The sequence below is a fragment of the Mytilus edulis genome, chromosome 14 (genome assembly GCF_963676685.1).
Source record: "Mytilus edulis chromosome 14, xbMytEdul2.2, whole genome shotgun sequence".
NCBI classification, from domain to species: domain Eukaryota; kingdom Metazoa; phylum Mollusca; class Bivalvia; order Mytilida; family Mytilidae; genus Mytilus; species Mytilus edulis.
In genome coordinates, this window is record NC_092357.1 from 7,434,710 (window position 1) to 7,458,126 (window position 23,417).

General features: G+C 31.6%; 2 protein-coding genes across 2 annotated transcripts in view; both read left to right on the plus strand.

The window, feature by feature from the left end:
- LOC139503949 (mucin-2-like) overlaps nucleotides 1-6,277 on the plus strand; it is a 40,022-nt gene extending 33,745 nt beyond the window's left edge. Inside the window, exons 18-22 of the mRNA XM_071293991.1 lie at nucleotides 348-2,933; nucleotides 3,698-3,816; nucleotides 4,152-4,222; nucleotides 5,072-5,235; nucleotides 6,165-6,277. Of these exons, the coding sequence (XP_071150092.1) occupies nucleotides 348-2,933; nucleotides 3,698-3,816; nucleotides 4,152-4,222; nucleotides 5,072-5,235; nucleotides 6,165-6,277 (3,053 nt within the window). The remainder of the gene's footprint in view (nucleotides 1-347; nucleotides 2,934-3,697; nucleotides 3,817-4,151; nucleotides 4,223-5,071; nucleotides 5,236-6,164) is intronic.
- Nucleotides 6,278-7,595: 1,318 nt separating this feature from the next.
- On the plus strand, nucleotides 7,596-12,583 carry LOC139502531 (uncharacterized). Its single transcript, XM_071292028.1, has 4 exons — nucleotides 7,596-7,767; nucleotides 9,538-9,701; nucleotides 11,138-11,214; nucleotides 12,340-12,583. The coding sequence occupies exons 1-4, from the start codon at nucleotides 7,664-7,666 to the stop codon at nucleotides 12,367-12,369; spliced, it is 375 nt and encodes a 124-aa protein (XP_071148129.1). The 5' UTR covers nucleotides 7,596-7,663; the 3' UTR covers nucleotides 12,370-12,583.
- The last annotated feature ends 10,834 nt before the right edge of the window (nucleotides 12,584-23,417 follow it).

Consider the following 23,417-nt stretch of genomic DNA (forward strand, 5'->3'; position numbering starts at 1 on the left):
GTTTTTGCCTCTCTCATATTGTTTATTTTAGAATTTTCTACTCTTTATTCTCCTAGCGTATCTCATATAAGATGTCTTGCTGCTGGAAAATAATCCAAAGATATCAGAAATCGGTATCATATATAATTTTATCATGCTTTTGTTTATATTTTCTTGTTTTGAAAAAGAAGTCAAAATCTTTAATTTCCTTGCCATTATCATCGCATTCGGTAAATATTATTGAAAATATTTAACATGAAATGTAACTGTAGTTCTCACATATTGATAGAAGTAAAGTTTGCATAGTGCTTTCTTGCAACGTGATTGTTCTTTATCATTTCTATCAGATATTTCTTTTGCAATTTTAGAGACCTGTCTCTATGGAGATCGCAAAGGTGCAGTTTTTAACAATGGTTGGACTTGTGAAGATATGGTCAGGGAAGCACCCAATAATTGTGCAAGTGTACCGATTCAATGCTGTGCCTCGTGTGCACCTACAACAACAACATCAACAACTACTCCTACTACTACAACAACATTAGTAACAACTACAACAGCTCAGCTTACAACAACTGAAGAAACAACAACCACAGTTCAACCTACAACCACTGAAGAAACGTCAACAACAGTTCAGCCAACAACAACTGAAGTTATAACAACTACAGTTCAACCTACAACAACTGAAGAAACGACTACAACCGTTCAACCTACAACAACTGAAGAAACAACAACTACAGTTCAACCTACAACAACTGAAGAAACAACTACAACCGTTCAGCAAACAACATCTGAAGAAACGACGACAACCGTTCAACCAACAACAACTGAAGAAATAACAACTACAGTTCAACCTACAACAACTGAAGAAACAACTACAACAGTTCAACCAACAACAACTGAGGAAATAACAACTACAGCTCAACCTACAACAACTGAAGAAACGACTACAACCGTTCAACCTACAACTGAAAAAACGACGACAACTGTTCAACCAACAACAACTGAAAAAATAACAACTACAGTTCAACCCACAACAACTGAAGAATCAACTACAACAGTTCAGCATACAACAACTGAAGATACAACAACCACATATCAACCTACAACAACGGAAGAAACAACTACAACCGTTCCCCAAACACCATCTGAAATAACGACGACAACCGTTCAGCCAACAACAACTGAAGAAACGACTACAACCGTTCAGCCAAAAACAACTGAAGAAATTACCACTACAGTTCAACCTACAACACATAAAGAAACGACTACAACCGTTCATCCAACAACAACTGAAGAAACTACAACTACAGTAAATCATACATCAACACAACAAACGACGACAACCGTTCAACCAACAACAACTACAATTCAACTTACAACAACTGTAGAAACAACTTCAACAGTTCCGCTAACAACAACAGTTCAACCTACAACTACTGAAGAAATAACATCTACAGTTCAACCTACATCAACACAACAAACGACTACAACCGTTCAGCCAACAACAACTGATGAAACGACTACAACCGTTCTGTCTGCAACAACTGAACAAACGACAACCACAGTTCAACCTTCAATAACTGAAGAAACAACTACAACCGTTCAGCCAACAACAACTGATAAAGCGACTACAACAGTTCAGCCCACAACAACGGAAGAAATAACAACTACTTTTCAACCTACAATAACTGAAGAAACGACTACAACTGTTCAACCTACAACAACTGAAAAAACAACAACTACAGTTCAGCCGACAACAACTGAAGAAATAACAACTACTTTTCAATTTACAACAACTGAGGAAACGACTACAACCGTTCAGCCTACAACAACTGAAAATACAACTACAACCGTTCAGTCAACAACAACTGAAGAAATAACAACTACTTTTCAATTGACAACAACTGAAGAAACGACTACTACAGTTCAACCTTCAACAACCGAAGAAACAACTACAACTGTTCAGCCAACAACAACTGAAGAAATTACCACTACAGTTCAGTCAACAACAACTGAACAAACAACAACTACAGTTAATCCCACAACAACAGAAGACACAATTACAGTTCAGCCATCAACATCTGTAGAAACTTCAACGACAGTTCAACCTACAACAATTAAACAAACGACTACAACCGTTCAGCCAACGACAACTGAACAAACGACTATAACAGTTCAACCAACAACAACTAAAGAAACGACTACCACCGTTCAGCCAATAATAACTGACGAAACTACAACTACAGTCATTCCTACATCAACAGAACAAACGACAACAACAGTTCAGCCTACTACAACTGACAAAACGACAACAGTTCAGCCTACTACAACTGAAAAAACGACAACAGTTCAGGCGTCAACTACTAAACAAACGACAACAGTGCAGCCAACAACAACTGAACAAACGACAACTTCAGTTCAGCCTACAACAACTGAACAAACGACAACAGTTCAGCCTACAACAACTGAACAAACGACAACAGTTCAGCCAACAACAACTGAACAAACGACAACTGCAGTTCAGTCTACAACATCTAAACAAACTACATCAGTTCAGCCAGAAACAACAGAAAAAACGACAACAACAGTTGCGCTTTCGACAACAGAACAAACGACAACAACTGTTCAGCCTACTACAACTGAATATACGACTACAGTTCAGGCGTCAAATACTGAAAAATTGACAACAGTTCAGCCTACAACAACTGAAGAAACTACCACCACAGATCAACCTACAACAACTGAAGAAACTACTACTACAGTTAAGCCTACTACAACTGACGAAACTACCACTACACTTCAGCAAACAACAACTGAACAAACAACAACAGTTCAACCAACAACCACTGGAGAAAGTACCACTACCGTTCAGCCTACAACAACGACAACAACGCTCACAACAACAACTAAGCCCACAACGACAACTAAGCCCACAACTACAACATCTCAACCTTGTAAGTATAAAAATGTAAAGATGAGTGTTAAAGATAGATGTCGAAGAAAATAATTAGTTTCATGGACAATTTCACTTAAGTATATTTTTTAAAAGAATGTCAACATTTCCTTTTAAGAAACAGTATTTCTTCTGACTCCTTATCGATTAAAGTGTAGATAATTAGATTTATATATCCATTGATTGATCGATATATTGATTGATTGATTGACTGGAACTTGTTTTTAGGTCAAACCTCCAAAGTATGACTGAAAGTTCAAAAATATTTTGTTGCATTTCTTATTACAATTTTAAGACAAAACAAAAATGCGATATTGCTTATTGCAATTTTAAGAAATGCTAAATAATGCTATGAAAATTTAAATGCGAGTTTAAATGTGTGCGAAACCTATATCATCATAAATGTTAATAAATAAAAACATTTTTTCTGTTCATTAGAGAATTTACAAAACGAATGTATTATTCAAAGAAGTCAGAAGAAGATAAATTTTTAGTTAATGTTAAGAAACATTTATTAGATTGATGTTTTATTTATTAATATAATAGAATTGAAACTTATATGTATTCTTCACAAGGAGCTTGGACTTATTGAAGACAATGTAACAAGCAACTGATGGAAATAAACGAATTTTAAAAATAAAAAAAAAGTAAATAAAAACATCGTAAAAATTTCTTAGCTAACAGTATTCAATTGCATTACAGTCCTGTTTTATTTATTAACTGATAATTGGCAAGATGTATCATCATATATGGTCTCTCTTTTAGCTGTCACCATCGAGTATAGATACAGATGCAGACTTCGGATTAGGATTACAGTTACAATCAGTCTTACCGATACAACTACTCAAGGATATCGACGTCTTTTCAACCAGGTTCTAATAGCGGTAAGAAATTTAAGATATAAATTCTAAACATACTCACAAGTCGAAATTAAACTGCCAAAGCCATGGCAAATCACTATATCTTCTTTTCTTATATATAACTTGCTACCAATTTCCTGGGTAAAATTGGTGTCGTTTCAACCATTTGATTCACAGAATGTTGAGTTTTACGTATTATACGATTATACGAATCCGGCATTGAACGTAAACCTATCTTCCTTTTTTTTCAACTATTGTATTTAATGTGTTGGTAGAGAACTATTTTAACATATTCTAATATGTAGTCATAAAGATAACCTTTTTCATTATCTTAACATTTATCCTTTATATTTTTATAGTTAACGAACTATTATAGACGATCTAGATCATGTAGACGTTCCTTTAGGAGAATAGTTCTTATTTCAATAAGGTAAGAATATATTACATTAGATTGACGTATGCCTAGTTTTCAGGTAAGAATATATTACATTAGATTGACGTATAACTAGTTCTAAGGTAAGAATATATTACATTAGATTGACGTATGCCTAGTTCTAAGGTAAGAATATATTACATTAGATTGACGTATGCCTAGTTCTAAGGTAAGAATATATTACATTAGATTGACGTATGCATATCAATCTAGTTTAGCAACGTTTTCAAGTAAAATATTTCAATACTTATACGTACTTACACTTCCAATGAAACTCTAGGAGTCGGGCATGACTGCGTATTCAGACAGATCAGTAAGGGGTTCTAGCGGTTATTTAAAATTTCAAAACAGTCAAATGGAGAGACCTCACGAATAGAAATTGTAAGGATGTTGAGCTTCAAGCATCATGACAGTGATGAATTGTAACGTGTGAGCAACTTCCGGATTTGTCAGTCATTCACTTCATGTATGCCGATACTATAATTGTTTCAAATTTTTGAATAAAACAAATGCTTTGTTTACATTTCGTCAGAAAAAAACTAATGTGAATGTATTTAATGGTTTCTGATGAAATACAAAAAAAAAACATTTTTGTTTTGTTCAACATTTTAAAAATGAAATTCGACAAATAAATTCACATTGTGCCCGATGATTGGTATTGATGAGTTGTAACAAATTGACGCAATTCAGATTCGTTAAACTGTTCCTGTTACTTTGAATAGGGATTAATGTTATGATTAAAACGACAACGCATGCATCATCGTGTTTGTTCTTATGATATTTCTATTATTGTTTTCACTTTTTATGATACATTCTAAAATATCTATTTGTTCATTATTTTGTTAGAGCTGGTAGCTTGATACCAGAGTACGAGGTTTATCTAGATGAACCTTCTCCTGGTGACGTCATTGCGGCTGGTTACGACTTAACCACTGGAAATGGAAACTTAACAATAGGAAATGAAACAGTTGAGGCAGAGACATCGTCTGTTACCTTAGATAACCAAACAGGTGAAATTGTCATTTTGATAAGAATACACGTAATCGCTATGTATTCCATTCCGGATAAATTCTAAAATTACACAACTTTGTCATCCAGTTGAAGTTATCTTGGACCCTGTTTAAACAATGCACCATGCATGATACTTTTTAATGAGACCTGTTTAAACTACCGTAAATACTTCAAACAAAATATTTTTTTACTTTAATTTTAATTTCGAAAAAAATGGATCATACTATATCAAAGTTTCTTGATGATCACTTTCTAAAGTTTTTTCTCCCTCAGCTCACTACTGAAGACCTCCATTTTTTCGGCCGGTGACCCAAAACAGGAAGTTGTATAAATGACTGTTTTCCCCGGAATGGACTAAATAGCGATAAGGTGTATTATATCCAATACATGCAGTTAAGATACGTTGTTTTCTGAAAAGTAAACATAAAGAAATTAAAGAAATTATTCAAAAACTGTTTTTAAACTCATAATACGTTAAATGCAATAAGAAAAGGTTGGAAATTTTACTAATTAATCTCAATACATATATACACCGTCTCTATCTTTTATTGACATGAATTTAACAAACAATATCAAATATCTGATGTCAACTGCATATTCCTTATTGGATCCCTTTTACATGTTATTTAAGTTTTGCTTCTTGTTAGGTCAAATGATCATATCTTATAAGTTAATGGTAACTTCTTGGACTTTACTATTGTATCCGGTACATATTCTCTGTTGTATAAGTAAGCATCGTTACTTAAGTTTAAATAAAGTTATATTTAAAAGCAATAAAAACAAATTCTAGACAAAATTATTGTGATATAAAAGCGACCATTTGCCTTGCATATTATTTCGTACAGAGCAATATATGGACAAAGTTGTAGAAGATTTATTTTCTTATATGGTTTCCAATTATAATTTAATTTCTGAATTTCAATTTCAGCAACTGTAACGTCAGGCGATAACTTGTGTGATGCATTCAACAAAATTAACAGCTGTCCTGATGACTATGGTTGTAGTATTAATGCTAGTACTGATGCCCCATACTGTGCGTAAGTATTATGGCTGATATCTGCAATGTATATTTCATTATTTTTAGTAGTTCTTTATTTTCCTTAATTTTTAGATATGCATGAACTAAATAATCTACATAAAAAAATTTACACGGAGATGTGTTACCTTTGTAGAGGTAAAATCGCTTTAATTATTAAACTAGTAGAAAACACATCAAATTTGCAATTTAAATCTTAACGGTACTTAAAAATTTGCTATCAGAATGGTTTTGAACCCGTGTATCAATCCGTGAGAAGCGGTACCAACCACGGAATAGTATTTTAAACATATGTTCATGGCGGTCTGTTCGTGTTTATACAATAACCTTTATCAGGAAGACCTGTAATAGAACTTTTTAAAATTTTTAAATAAAGAAAACATTTTGGAGAATAAAAACCAAAAAAGAAGTAGAAACATCACATCAAAGTTTTTCGCCAGTCCTTTTAACAAGACTTTACTTTTATTTTTTAGACTACTGATAACCGAAACAGGTACGTTTTTTTAAAGAGAGAACCATGAATCTGCATTAAGAAAGTTGAGCAAAATCTTACTCTGTGGTTATGGTTTTCCTCAATGTTGAACACTATACGGTTAATTATTATTGTTCACTTCTATGACATTTGGTCGCTTATAAACAGTTGTTTGATTTAGTATAATATCACATCATCTTATGGTCAAATTACAATATATAAGAATATTCAAATAAGAGCTAGTGTTTCTTCTCTCTGCTCTATATGTGACTAACAAAAAGATGAAAAAGTGAGTTTCTTTTTTCAGTTTACACTATTTTGCTTTAAAACAATAGAAGAGTATAGTCATACAGATAAAAAAGGGGAAAACATTATGTTGTGTATGTCATATTGTGTATTTGTTTTAAAAATGTGAATTCTTCCTCATATTTAACATGTTTAAAACTTGTTTTACTGGAGACTCGTCACAAAATATAAAATATTCAATACATAAAACATGATGTTAAAACCCATAGATAACTTTACTGGAATAATTTATCAAGAACTGGTATGTTACATAGATGGAAAGTTAAAGATATAACAAGTTTAACACGGTATTTTAAAACTTCGAAACGGTATAAACGGGGGAAGGGGAAGTATGTGCAAATTCTTATAAAAGAGAAGCTAAAGATACGAAAGAGATATTTATACTTATAAGTCAAAAATGAAATGACAACACCAATTGAAAAAAAACAAAAAGACAAACACACAAACAACAATAAACAATAAACAAAATATAATATAAAAAAAGCTTAAGACTGAGCGACACGAACCCTATTAAAAACTGGAGTTTATCGAATATTCAAATAATAATAACATTCATTTTTTTAATTTTGTAGATAACTACAGTTTGATACTAGGATTAGCAGTTGGCATACCAATGGCTTTCTTACTTCTCGTGTTTACTATACTTCTATGTATTTGTTGTAATAGACACAAACAACGACAAACAAAAACAAAATATACAGAAGAGGATCTAGACAGGTGGGTACATTTAAATGAAAAAAAATTTAATTTTGTGAATTTTCAAGAAAGGCAAAATATATTGCCATAAAAGCGGGAGGTTTAGCATGCGACAAAACCAGGTTCAATCCTTCATTTTTGTCTTAAAATGTCCTGTGCCAAGTCCGGCAAATGGCCGCTGTTATATTATAGTTTGTTCTGTGTGAGTTACATTTTAATGTTGTGTTTCTGTTGTGTCAATGTTCTCCGCTTATATTTGATGCGTTTCCTTCAGTTTTAGTTTGTAACCCGGATTTGCCTTTTTCTCAATCGATTTGTGAGTTTCGAACAGCGGTTTACTACTGTTGCATTTGTATACCAAATGGACATTTAAACTCATAAGTCGAAAATAAACTGACAACGGCATGACTAAAAAAAGAAATGGATTAACAGACAAAGAAATACACAATAAAACATACTAAAGACTGAGCAATGAGAACCCAACAAGAAAGGTAGTGATAGCAGGCGCCACAGTTATATTCTCTTACAGTATCATTCAGAGTAATATTTTCTGTTTTCTCTTCGGATGTGACCTTAAAAACTGTTTAAATCACACCGGTAATGATTTGTTTTAACAATGTGATTTTATGCATCGGACTCTTAATATTTATAAACATGACCAAGTATTGGCTTTCACACAAAGCGATGCCTTTCATACTCTGGCCAATTGGTATATCTATTAAACGCACTATTATTTGTAGTAGTGTTACATTCGTTTTGAATTTAACATTTAATAAGGGACTTCCGGTTTGATTTCTTTTATTATTTTGTTAAATTGTATCACAAACACGTCAAAATGTTCTTTAAATTATATAATTAACATGGCCTTATAGCCGAAAATACAATACGGATTTTTGTTATTGTTGAAGGCCGTACGATTGCCTTTAACTGCTTACAACCATTTAGTTCAACTTAGGCAATCAGACTACATCTTGTATTAATGGGTTTTCTTGATTAGACTTTTGTTTTTCATGAATACATATATAGTGTCTTTTTGTTGTCGGGATGTACAAGTACCCGGCCACGTTCACTTGTATTTTTGTCCATCTGATGAGTTAAGCCTTTGTCAACTGATTTTTATAGTTAGTTCTTATGTTTGACTGTTACACCACTGTCCCAGGTTAGGTGTAGGGTTTAGATCCCACTAACTTTTCTAACCCCGCCACATTATTTATGTAAGTGCCTGTCCCAAGTCAGGAGCTTGTAATTCAGTGATTGTCGTTTGTTTATGCGTTATATATTTGTTTTTCTTTCATTTTTTTATATAAATAAGGCCGTTAGTTTTCTCGTCTGAATTGTTTTACATTGTTATATCGGGGCCTTTTATAGCTGACTATGCGGTATAAGCTTTGCTCATTGTTGAAGGCCGTACGATGACCTATAGTTGTTAATGTCTGTGTCATTTTGGTCTCTTGTGGACAGTTGTCTCATTGCCAATCATTACACATCTTCTTTTTTTTTAATAATAAACCATTTGATATTATTGCTGCAAAGTATACAACATTTTGAATACAATAAGGGCAATACGGTGATTCAGTAAGGTATTTAATAGCTAGCAATAAAACAAGGTTTAATCCACCATTGTCTACAGAAGGAAATGCCTGTACATAGACCAGGAATATGACAATTCTTTCGATTTGATGGACATGCTTGATGTGATTGAGCTTTAGATTTTGCCATTTGATAAATTCGTTATTTTATTTTCCAGGTTTTTTTTTGTCTCATGTTAATGTACGATTGTTTATTTTTCAGACCTACTGCTATAGATGAAAGATTTTTCGCTAATAATGTGGCTACACGTTTCGACAGTTTTGGAAGAAAATATTTGCAAACCTTCGGAGGATATTGGGATAATGGATCTTTTGAGTCCCACGAAGATAATGATAGAACATCATATCTTGGCAAAAAGTCAAATTGTAAGTTAATCACGTTTTAGAAGATTTTTTACAAACCTGAGTTTCACTAACGTTGTGGGCTCTCAAACCAAAGACTTAAACATTTAGAAATAAGATCATCGTCTGTTTGGGTCGGAGATAGAAAAATATTTCCTGGCAGAGAACTATGAACATTCAGAGTTACGATCATTGTCTGATCAGATCGGAGGCAGAATAATATTTCCTTGTAGAGGATTATGCAAACTCGCCAAAGATACAAGGCTTATAATTTAGTACGCCAGTTGTGCGTTTCATCTGCATCAGTTTTATTTGTAACACTTGAATCAAATCTATTGTAAAACCAAATAAAATACTTATTTAAAGATCATTCAGAAACGAAAAATTCTCAAAAGGGGATTTGGTAATCTATCAGTTATGACATTATAAAAAATTCATATCACACCTCTATGATATCATCTCACAATTGATATTATAATTGCCATTTGATATCACGCCTTCAATCCATCTATCCAACTTAATTGCGCAACATTGATAAGAAATTACGGAATGAAATTTAACCGTAAAAATTGGGACTTTCTTACATTCCGTGATTTGCATATGATTGTGGCCATCCTTCAAAATATCGCTCGTCTGAACTATACATATGTATTCTACCACTGCATTGATTCTGATACGATATTTCCCATGTCGAAAAATTTTAAATATATGTAAACCTGAGATTTTCCGGGCATCTAAACTTCTAAAATCGATAACTATCGATAGATGAGAAATATTTTATTGGACAAGATTCGAAGAATATGTTACTGCTTTTACAATGTATTATGCTAATATATAATAAACAATCTGTGTAAAACTTCTTCAATGATCTGTAAGAAGATATGTTGAATTCTGTTAAATTATTAGGCACGATCACGTTATTTCGTGACGTTACAATATATTATTCAGAAGAAAGCTTGAAAAACCACGTCATAATTAAATTTTGACCAATACAGAATAGACACCATAGTAATAGTTGAATGAACATAAGAAGGACGTTATATCGTATGTGTTGACCTCAACTATGTCGGTAGAATATCAACGCGACCCCAAAGTGCACAAGTTTTAAAAAAAAGACAGACAACCGATAAGGTCAAATTATCAAAAAATGCTCAACGTGAAAAGGTATTAAAACAAGGTGCGAAGTCGAGGGCAACGTAATCTGCCTCAACCATGATAACGGGTCTTTCAAGTTAAAAAAAAAATTAAGAATGTGGCAATGTTTGTCCGATAACTCATTTTAATTACACAGTTTAACCCATTAAAGCATATAATTGACATCCTCACAACATTTAGGTGTCATTAGTGGTTTGAATTGGTGTATATCATTATCAATTCCTTAGTAATGTGATGGTAAATGTGTACTTTTAGAAGGAAAATGATATATCACAACATGTTCAATTATTTTATTATACTTGTAGTTTCTGGTCAAAGTAAAAATTCTAAAAATGGTCACAAACAAAAAGGATTGAGAAATACATATACTTCAAACGGACAGGTAAGGTTATATAGTCGATTGCAATTAAGGGCGGGAAATGTGGTCTGTCCCAAGGAAAGATGTATATATGATGATGTGGTATGAGTGCCAATGAGACAACTCTCCATCCAAGTCACAATTTATAAAAGTAACCATTATACATGTAAAGAGTATGTTAAAAGGGACATATTTTGTCTTGTGAAACACACATATAAATACTTTAAATAATTGTTGCTAGGGTTATTCGTCGCAGACAGAGATATATTCTCTCTACATAAGGCATAGTATTTAGCGTATCTGACCATGTATAATGCAATAATATTTTTTTATTTGAAAAGTCGAAATGAAGCTTTATTATCATTGGGTATACTGCCTAACGCCAGAACGCAAAGTGGAAAGGGATTAATATAACGTGTTTCCCAATCCACTATAAATAAATATGTTTAAACTAACGACAGAGCGCCTTCTAATCATAGTTGTACATACCCGTTACCTATCGGGTCTACAGATTTGATAAAGGCAATAAAAGTATATCGTTTTTCAACACCAATACATTGATTAAGCAAAAATAATTTCGGATTACAAACTAAAACCGAAAAAAAACATATCTGTTTAAGGAGGAATACAACGGAGCAATAGATAACATGATCTGCTCAATAATGTACAAAAACAAACGACAACATACATATCAAACAGTGTTTTTTTTCTCCAAATTTTGTGTTAGTGTTATTTCTATTGATAGTTAGTGTCTACAGTGATATGCTTAGCATTCACTTCAACAGAATTGAAATTATCGCAAAGATACAATTGGGTAGCTATTTGTTTATTTTTTTCATGGCGGAACAATACAATAGTATTCAAAACACAAATTGTATACAAAACAAGTATTTGATGTATACATGTACACATAAATTTCTTTTTTTCACAACTTTTTTTCCCTGCTTGACATCTCTTTTATAAAGTCAAATGATATTTTAAAGTTTTGTGTTAATTTGCTTTATACTGCATAACATTTGGGTAAAAGTACAGCCACTCAATTTTGTGAAGTATTACAATTGTGATACAAATATGATTAAGGAACTATTATTCAATTATTGCTTTGTTACATAATTTTTCTCATTAAACCAACAATTTCTTCTTTTACAGAATTACAATGGTCGCTTATCTCACATTTGACGATTTGCTCAATTTTGGCATTGCTGACGATTTACTCAATAGTGGCGTTTATGAAGATTTGCTCAATAGTGGTGCTTATGAAGATTTCCTCAATTGTGGCGTTTTTGAAGATATACATACAATTTATTTTATATGACAGCAATCTAATTTATATTATTTTAAATTATATTATTTTATATTATATTAATATTATAAAAAATTGAATCAGTGAAAAGGATTTATTATTTCAAATTTATTTATTCATTAAAATGGTGTTGTGTGTACTTTGATACTGTCTAGATTTTAACACACTTCTCAAGGTTTTGTTTTAGTTAATACGATAGTAACACAATGTTGACTGATGTACCTCTAGTTTTTGACGTTTTACCTTTTATGTTTGTTTTGTTCACATATCATTGTAACTGTAAGAAAATTGTAGCGACTGTCGTACAAGTTAGAGATTAAGCTAGCTATAAAACGAGCGTCAATCCCCAATTCTCGACAAAAAGAAATGTCTGCTCAAGTCTGGAATATGACAGTTGTTTTCCATTGGTTTCATGTGTTTAAGTTTATGATTTTACCATTTGATAAGGGAATTTCCGTTCCTATTTTCCTTGGAGTTCAGGTTTTTGGTTATTTTACTCTATTTCCCCGTTCGTAATTAAAAAAAAAAACTATTCAGAAAATAAGATTCTATCTTACTCAGACAAATTTGACCTTAGATTAATTCGACTGTTAAAACCAGGTCTGTTTTGTTTATATAGGTTCTAATTTTTTGGACCAAATATGGTAAGGGTTGAAATAGTTCTTACTCATTGAACTGGCATTCGGCAATCCTCGGTAGAATCCGCTACTCTCCTTGGGTACGGAATCGGCCGAGTTGAGACGAATGATTGAACTGGTTGTCATTCAGCTTTTTCAGTATGACCTATTATACTGTATACTATAACAATATTTTTCTAACTATACCAAATAAATTTTTGGCTCAAGTACGGTATATTGTTAAAAAAAGTATGTCTATTATATTTTGCACGATATTATAAATTACACCTATCAAGTAGTGTTTTATATGGTTTTTATATAGTGCATTAAGAAACTGATATGTATTTTTGAAATCCCCGAAACCTTCATAAAAATGGTTATAAGTTAGTTTTTACAACTCCTTGTCGACATTGTATACTAACTGTATGTATACCCTCCGACCATCGCTATAATATTTTTGTCTTGTTACTCGTCAGATAAGACTTATAGGGCCAATTGAATACAAATGTAAAATGGCCAAACTAAAGAGGAAGTCGATGACCATTGCAAGCAACAATACTGCTTTTGACAGGTAAAGATATGAGTTGTAGTGTCTGCAGACAAATACTACAATATAAAAGTTATGAGATGTGATGGGATTGCTAATGACTATCCACTACCAATCTATTTTTATGTATATATCAACAATCTTTAGTTTCACTGGAATATACTTTAAAATATTATACATTTATACTGGTGGCGATCCTTGTATCTGACAAATTCATCTATCCCGATGTTGATGATACAATTGGTCGACAACTGGTTAATATAAAGAAATATTTAACGTGATACAAGTAATTAGTTCAAACATGTGTACTCTTCCACCTACACACATATACACACAAACACACACATACTCGTATGTTTGTTGCAAGTGGGGACTCGGATATCTGACATTGAAACTGTGGACTTCAAGAAAGTATCATAATAAGTATTAACAATTAATTGATTTTTACTTATTTGGCATGGTTTTAACTTTCTCAGCAACAATATTGTTCAAAAACTCCTGTAGAAGTATAATTTCAAAGAATTGAATTTAAAGTACAACTGGGGACTTCAAATAAGCAAATGGGGACCCGGAAGTTTGATATTGGGACGTGTGTGTTTTTAAATGGGGACCAGGAAGTCTGCAACTGCGGGACTGATAAAAAAAACACCAGTTTTTGTAGTGGGGACAATGTGAATGCATTAATTAAGTTGTATTGGGGACTTCTGACAATGTGAATGACTTATGTTTTAATGAGGAATTTAGCCATGTATTACATGTACTGTAATGAGGATCTCAGACATATATTGGATTTTAATTCTAATGATCAAAGACACATCCTATATTTGACCCACTGTCTCATATCAGTGGAATCAAATATCGACCCGCACCTCTTTTGTACCTTTCGTCTCCCTTTTAACTCCGCTTTGGCATACGAACAATGACCTTACATCAAACATTATTGGTTTGTAGTAGACTTTAGTCTTATTGGCTTTTGATATGATCTTGACTTGTCGTTATTAAACGAAAGACATTAAGTAAAGTATTATATAATCTGCTACCTGGTACTTGTTTTTCTTTAATTTCGTTCGCACTTTTATTTTACAGTCTTATGATATACGATATATGACGAAGAGTTTCCTCGATGATCTGTGCTTGAGGTTAACCAATGTTCTCATTTGAATAAAAACTTGGTGTGTGTGTACTGTTTGTCCAAAAACATACTGTTTATCCATTTACCCCGACATTTGAAATTTGTTACATAATTGTAAAACCTGAAGCGATGTGTCATGTACAATTTATTTTGTATCTGCTGTTTTTATTTACAATCTTAACTCTTAACCGTTAAATATACCTTCATTCAAACAGACATCTTCTGAGGTATCCTTATTCTAACTAATACCTTTACAATTAAATTTAGATGTATAAAAAATTATATAAAATAAATAATAACATGTTCAAATACAACACATTTTATATATCATTTGATTAGTATGATATTTGTTATCATTCTTGCAAACTGAATTGTTGTATTTGTATATTTGTTATATTTTCATTTGAAAAGCCCAAAACTTTATAATCGTACTACCTTTAAATTTAACCTCATTGTTGGAATAATGAGGCATTACGACCTTGAATCTAACCGAACAATATAATATATTGAAGTAAAATCTGTGAAAGAAATCTCAAATTGATATTAAGAAGATAAACAACAAAAGTTTATTTAAATCGTGTATCCGAAATAACATAAAAGTTCACCGACAAGTATTCATACTTGATTAATTTAAAGTATAAACAAAAACAGATATAACTACATGACATAAAACATATGCTTTTGAACTAACATGCAGAAAAAAAGGCTAAACATCATCTAAGGTTCTTAGAGTACATTTAAATATATCAACCAAAAATTAAGGAGTACGTTTTATTTGGCATTTGAAAAAACCAACCGAATGACTATTTAATTACACTAAAAAACAATTTTTCATATTTACACTCTAACCATAAAGTATCGAACAACATTCTCTATTGACATTTTATCTCTTAACAATCAAACAACCCTTAACCTATCCTTAACTTTTTAAGAATAATGTTACTCAAAATTAATATATCATTCTTGCAAACTGAATTGCTGTATTTGTATATTTGTTATATTTTCATTTGAAAAGCCCAAAACCTTAAATAATGATCTAAACATTCCAAGGTTTGTTATAGATGATTGCGTCTTTTGAACAGAGTAAATATTTTGATTTATACTTAAACATTTCTAACTATTTCTTAAAATAACATATGTTTTATATTTAGTTCTTAGTTACTTGCAAAACTCTTACAAAATATATGACAAATTTTTACATTTTTTGTACTGCTTTTCATTTCAGGGACTTTCTCAATTTTTTGTTTTGTTGTAAACATAGTTTTTTTATGTCTTTCCAGCTTCTTGAATGGAGGATAGGTTCTTTCTGAAGAACGGGCATGACCTCATGTTTTTGAGGAACTTTTCCCATCTTTAGGTTTGCACCTAAATGCCTTGCAACCGCATTCTCCTCGTCTTCTCCAATGTCGTTCTGAAATTGAAGATTTAAGCATTACTTGTAAAGTTTTGTGTATAAATTAAGGCAAAAGTTACCTTAAATTTGATGACAAAAGTTAAAAAATATTAAACTTAAACAAGATATCTGAACTTAAAATGTGTTATAATTTCAAACTTTTCAAAATAAATATCAAAGAAATTCATGATAAGTTTGATTAATGTACATGTATATAATAAAAAGGAAACTGGTGTTTCATCAAACTCAAAACAACCACATAGTTTTAAACAACATCCACAATGAAAAAAGTTTACCAAGCAGTAGCTAACAAAACCTTTGAATGGACTTATTAAGAAGGGATATAATTACGATACTGTTGTCAGGTCATTAAAGATTGCATATTTTGGCGTTAATATTGATTCACTTATAGGGCCTTTTCATCGGAATTAAACACATTTATTGAAAAACCAGTTGTTGGCATGACACGGATTATGTTCTTCTCATATATGTTATGATGGTATGATACTAAACGGGAAGGATTGTGCCTGATATTCATATGATGAAGACATAATCTTTCAATTAGATTAATTGAAGTCTGGAGCTGGCATGTCAGTTAACTGCTAGTAGTCTGATGTTATTTATGTATTATCGTCATTTTGTTTATTTTCTTTGGTTACATCTTCTGACGTCACACTCGGACTTTTCTTGAACTGAATTTTAAAGTGCGTATTGTTATGCGTTTACTTTTCTGCATTGGCTAGAGGTATAGGGGGAGGGTTGAGATCCCATAAATATGTTTAACCCCACCGCATTTTTGCGTCTGTCCCAAGTCAGGAGCCTCTGGCCTTTGTTAGTTTTGTATTATTTTTAATTTTAGTTTCTTGTGTACAATTTGGAATTTAGTATGACGTTCATTATCACTGAACTAGTATATATATTTTTTAGGGGTCAACTGAAGGACGCCTCCGGATGCGGGAATGTCTCGCTGCATTGAAGACCTGTTGGTGACCTTCTGCTGTTGTCTTCTCTATGGTCGGGTTGTTGTCTCTTTGACACATTCAAAATTTCCATTCTCAATGTTATTCTCATGTGGTTTTTTTTGTCTGTAATAATGTCTATATCAATATTTGATTTCTAAATCGATATGTGGATAATTTACTTATTTAACTTTGAAAATCTTTTGAGGAGCTATTTGTTGTTAATAAAATACAATAATAGTGGCTTTAGATTTTTTATTGTGAGACACGGTTCTTATACAGTGCCCTCACCTCAGTCCTTTGTTTTTATATTTTTTTTAAACTTATTTGTAAGGCGTTTTTATTAAAATAACCAAAAGTGCATTGCATGTGCATTCTTCATTCTTGTATAATTCTAATATCATGTGTATATCTACAGATACTTGAATTGGTTTGATTCATTGGAAGTTTTTAACTTGGTGTTCACTTCAATCAACCAAAATACCGAAACTACTTTTACTGTGATATGTCCATGCGCTATAGACATGCATGTGATTCAAGGATATAGCAAATTGAGATTGGAAAACAAATTGCATAGTTGTTTAAACATAGAAACAAACAAAAAATGTATTCAACCTAGAAAATTCCATGATATATCATCAATAATTTTTCTGCGTCGGAAAACATGATGTGATTCAAATAAAATTCTCAATCTTAAAATAATTTCGTTACTTATTTACTTCGATTTTCAAAAAAATATCTCATTAGAAGATAGTTTTTATGAGTATTAGCCATTTCATTTTAGATTCTCTTTCAAAATGGTAGCACAATACACAATTGAACTATGACATTCACTATAGCTCCTTTATAATAAAGAGTTGACTGGTAGAGTCAGCGTCTTAGATCACTATAGCAGATGATTTTAAAATCACTTTTTTTTTTATTATACTCAATTTTTAAAATCTTGACTAAAAGAGCCAAAATTAATATTTCTAGAAATATATTGAAATGAATTTGGTATGAATATAACAAAAACCAAGGACTTGGTAAAATTTTCAGAAGAAATATTTTATACAGAACAAGCACTAAAGTAAGATATGAAAAAGACAGATGTATAGATCTAAAAACGTTTTAAAAAAATACAACAAAACTCAACTTCTATCGTGATTTCGGAGTGCTTGATTTACGTTTATAAGATGCACTCATACCCTAACATTTTAAAGAAAAAAAAAATGACAAGTTAATGAGAAGAGTTTTATGACTAAGTTTCAAAAATCAAATTAATCTGAGGACAACTGTAGAATTGAAATGTTTCTTAATATTCATATCAGCACAGAAACACATGTTAACAATATTTCGTATGGACACACAGCTAGTAATTAGTAATACCTTTTTTAATCCTTTTTCTGTGTGCCTTATCTTCTTCCACGTCGCTTTCTTCATTTTCACTTGGAACATAGTTTTCTAAAAAAAAAATGTCTTTATTGTAATTGTTCTTTACCAAAAAAAGGTAATGGAATTAATGAAAAAATATGTTCCTTTATAATAAAAGCCATTTGTCACAATATTTGTTTTAGTGCTGTCAACATTCTATTATGCACGACCATGAATTATTACTTTTGTTACATCAGCAAAGTTAAAGGTAAAAGTGGTGAAGATAGTACAGATACCAATTTGACACCAACCATAATCAATCAGTACAAACTATTTTTTGCATTTATTTGAGCATAATGTTGTACGATAGTTAGAAACCTGTTCACAGATGAATGTACAATATATAGTTTTTGACTCATAAGATTGAGTATCCTTATGACATGTTTTAAGATAAATACGTGCAAATTTTGAATTGCACAATAAACATTAATTCATAATTGTTAATGAAATTGTACAATATGAATTACCGCATGTTGTATAAGCCAAAAACACACAAACAGGTCATTCATTTGTATGGCAACGTTTTGAAATTAAAATTGTGTGGTTTTGCTGATGATTTTATATTTAACCTAAGTATCATAGTATACAAGAATACTAGCAATCATATACTATTCGGGAAAAGCATAACTCAAAGACAACAACTTTTTAGAAGTCATCCAATGGATGAAATCATACCTGCTAGTTTGGAAACAATCGACAATTGCTTTTCGTAGCATGTAATATTTTGTTATGGTTAATTTTACTGGTTTTTTTTGTGTTAAGTACTTTCGTATTTACGAAAATATATATGTGCATAATCGCTTGACACTTTTCATCAATAATCAAGACTTAAATTTCTCACCTTTCTATTGTACAGCAAGACCAACGTATGGTGATTTTGTTCAAAGTGAAATACTGCTTTCTCAAAAGTTACATGGACAATTACGAGAAAATGTGTCAGAAATCATATCTGATATTTATTATCTTCCTCCTGTATGATTGCACATCAGAAATAACAAGACAGATGCCGTAAACGGTGCATGAAATTTTTACCTTCTGGAGCACACGTTTTCTCTCCCGGTTTTTAAAAGAGTTTAAATTGTTACTTATTCAATTTAATTGTTGAAGGTAATGTCAGTAAGTTTGATGAGTCCTGGTTTACTCTTTGGTTTTTATTGTTATTGTCGTTATTAATATATTGAACAAATATCCTTTCTTTCGTAACATATTTTACGTCTTTTATTAGTTTTCATTATCTTAGCTCTTTTCAAAACACCTGCAGTGTCAAAAAAGATAACATGATAATCCTAGAAACTATTGCAGGAGATCTGGGTTGTTTTTCTCTAGAGTACAAAAGATATTTCATGAATGCATGAAAAAGACCACAGTTGTGAACCCATAGATTTAATTGATGTGTTAATATAAGATATCAATGATATTGTCTTATTTAAATCAATTGTGAAGAACTTTGATTTATTTGAAATACTACGAATTATCCTTTATGTCTTACATACTCTTTCACTTTCTAGTTCATTTGGTCATACAACTCATTTGATCCGGGCTTCATTGATAGGTTTTATATAAGTGAAATGTGCGTAGGATGTAGAAAAGGTCTTATACGTTTGATAGGCATATTCAATCGTTACGATTCGTTTAACAGAAAATTAATCCATCTTGCCAACAAATTACATCAGAATCAAATCAACCACAAGACGAAAACAACAGACAAAACTGAACTCCAACAAAAGCAAACACCAAATACATAGAAAATGTACAAAAATATACATGTCATACAATGATTTCTTATCCCACAGGATTATGTTAGACATACTCTTAAATCAAATATGCTTACTTCCTGAATTATACTCAACCTTACTGATGAACGACACTAATTCTAGTTTATTTACATGCATTCAATTTAAACACGTTAAACAGCGCTTCAGTTATCTTTGATAATGATTCACGTGTTTTAAAGAAATAATTAGGGTGTAATAACATCCTCCACTAAGATACTCGGAATATAGCAATGAACGTTTTATATAGGTAAAGTGCATTTTAGTTTTTTTTAATGATTTCATAAAATAAGTAAACTATAACGGTTTTTTTCACTATTTATTTGCGAACTGCTTTTAAGATTATATGTATGGTATTTTATTTTCTGAAATTACCGACTGGCAGACTTCTTTTTTAGCAGAGGTATCTACCAGCTCAGTCGGTGAACCCTAAGAATACGCATAGTTTTGCATCAAATATTCAATTAGAGCATTCCAAAGGAAATCGGAAAAGGTTCTTGTTGCATATTTCAATTTAATATTTGCAACTCTATTTAATTAGTTAAGGTTTTATTTCTGGAATATTTGGTACGCGCTAAATTCGTTTGTTGATAAAATAAACAACTCAACAAAAGGATTCAATTTTGTCGATCGGATCACTCGATGTTTATTATAAGGCATATTTAATATTAAAGATAGTGAAGGATTTTTATAAATCATGATTGTTTTTTGCTGGAGTTTTCAATAGAAATATTGCACACAGAACAAGCATGTAAAGTAAAATATGAAAAAGACATTATGTAGAAATATACAGAAGTAAACAAAACATTTAACTTCTTTCATTAACTCAAAGTGCTTGATTTACTTTTATCAGACATACCCATGCCAAAACATTTAAAAGAAAAGAAATCAAACGACAACGAGTCTTATTACCAAAGATTTATATGTCACATTCATCTGATTTGAGAACGACTTTAGTTAGAAAGTTGAAGCTTTGGTCTGTTAAAAATCATATCAGCACTGAAGCATATGTAAACAATAGTTTGTATGGACTCAAGGCTAGTAAAAAGTAATACCTTTTTTAATCTGTGTCCAACGTCGCTTTCTTCACTTTCACTTGGAACATAGTTATCTAAAAATAATGTCTACATTGTAATTGTTCTTCATCAAAACAAATGTAATGAAATTATTGAAAAAAATTTCTTTTTTAGCCATTTGTTACAATATTTGATTCAGATGTCAGTGCAGTCAAAATATTATCATGCGCGACCATGAATTAGTGTTTTTGCTACACAAGCAAAGATAAATGCAGCAGGTAATCTTTCGGGCAGTTTTATTGATAAAAGTCTGTATTACTTAAAGACAAATATGCACGTTATATAAGGGTTTATATTCGAGGACAACGAAAATTTACGACAGCTTGAAAGGGTTAGAAAACGATTTCCGACGTATCTTTTCCCTCATGCTTTTTAATGATTTTCAACTAAATTTGAATATTGAATCGACTGCTAACAGCCTGTTGGATATTTAATATCAATTATCGAATATCAAATAACGAACAGACCTCTAGCTTCACATACATATTTAAGACGGAATGGAATGCTTTTAAAATCAGTACAAGCCGTGAAATTGTCGATTTCCGCTGTTAAATTGCATTTAACTAAGATTGAACGAATTTCGGAACGTTTGGGTCTCATGCAGTTTTTTGGTTTTTAGACATATCATCAAAATTGGCTGCTGGAAAAAAGTGGCTGCTATCTTGATTGGCCGATAAAAGTAGCTGCCAGCTTGAGTCCGGTAAAAATATAGATTAACTAAATAATTATCAAATTATACCGACAAAAATGTGTTAATTGCATAGTTGTTCAGAATATACGGACAGCAATGAATTAATTGCATAAATATTCAGTAAACACTGACAAAAAAGGATTAACTGCATAGTAATCTAGTATATATATAAGACAAAAGGACAAAAAGTATAATTTTTAACAAGCCAGGAAACTTTTTTAAATGCTGTTTACATTTTGGAGGTAAAGAGATTAAATGTGCAAAATAATATAGATATCTTGGAATCGAATTCACAACTAGTGCGGGTATACTAGTATTCAAGCAGTGTAAAGATGAATTATACAACAAATCTTTAAAAGCATGTTTTAAACTACAGAGATGCTTGTCATCATCTAACCCTAGTATTGCCACTTTTATGATAAATATTGTCATAGACTGGAACGTTTGAAAGAAGGATTATTATTTGATGCATTTATATGTTGTAAACAGTTACATAGTTCTAATGTAAATACATTCAGGGTATTCTGGTATAGATTATATTCAGAGAGTCTCAGAGATTGAATTACCAAATGTTGACCAATTAATTGGCTCTTTATGTCAGTATGTTAAAAATAAACTTTGTAAAAGTTATTTAACATTTTGGAATAAACTGAAGTATCAAACAATTAACTCCGAAAAAGGGAAGCTTGGTACTTATAAAGTAAAATCTCAAAAATACTAAACTCAGAGGAAAATCAATTCGGAAAGTCCATAATCACATGGCAAAATCAAATAACAAAACGCATCAAAAACGAATGGACAAGAACTGTCATATTCCTGACTTGGTACAGGCATTTTCAAATGTAGAAAATGGTGGATTGAACCTGGTTTTATAGCTAGCTAAACCTCTCACTTGTATGACAGTCGCATCAAATTCCATTATATTGTCACCGATGGGTGAACAAAACAAACAGACACAATAGGTAAAAATGTCAAAAATAGGGGTACAGCAGTCAACATTGTGTTATCATCTTAATCACTATAAAAACAACAGATGTAACGAAGAAGCACAAAAAGGCATACATCAAATTAACATCCTCATTTTGATTATATTATACGATTTTACTTGTCTATGTCAAATGCACCCCTCATGGAAGGAAGGTTTTGAGTACTGGTGTAAAATTGCGCGTTTGAAATTCGCACAGGTAGATATGAAATAATTTTGTCGTTCAAAGTATGACGGGGTTGCACTAATGACAGGACGACTGCCCGGATAGTGATAGGACGGTTGACCGGAAGACATATAAATAGTAATAACTTTTTTGTTATTCAGTAGATTTGTTTA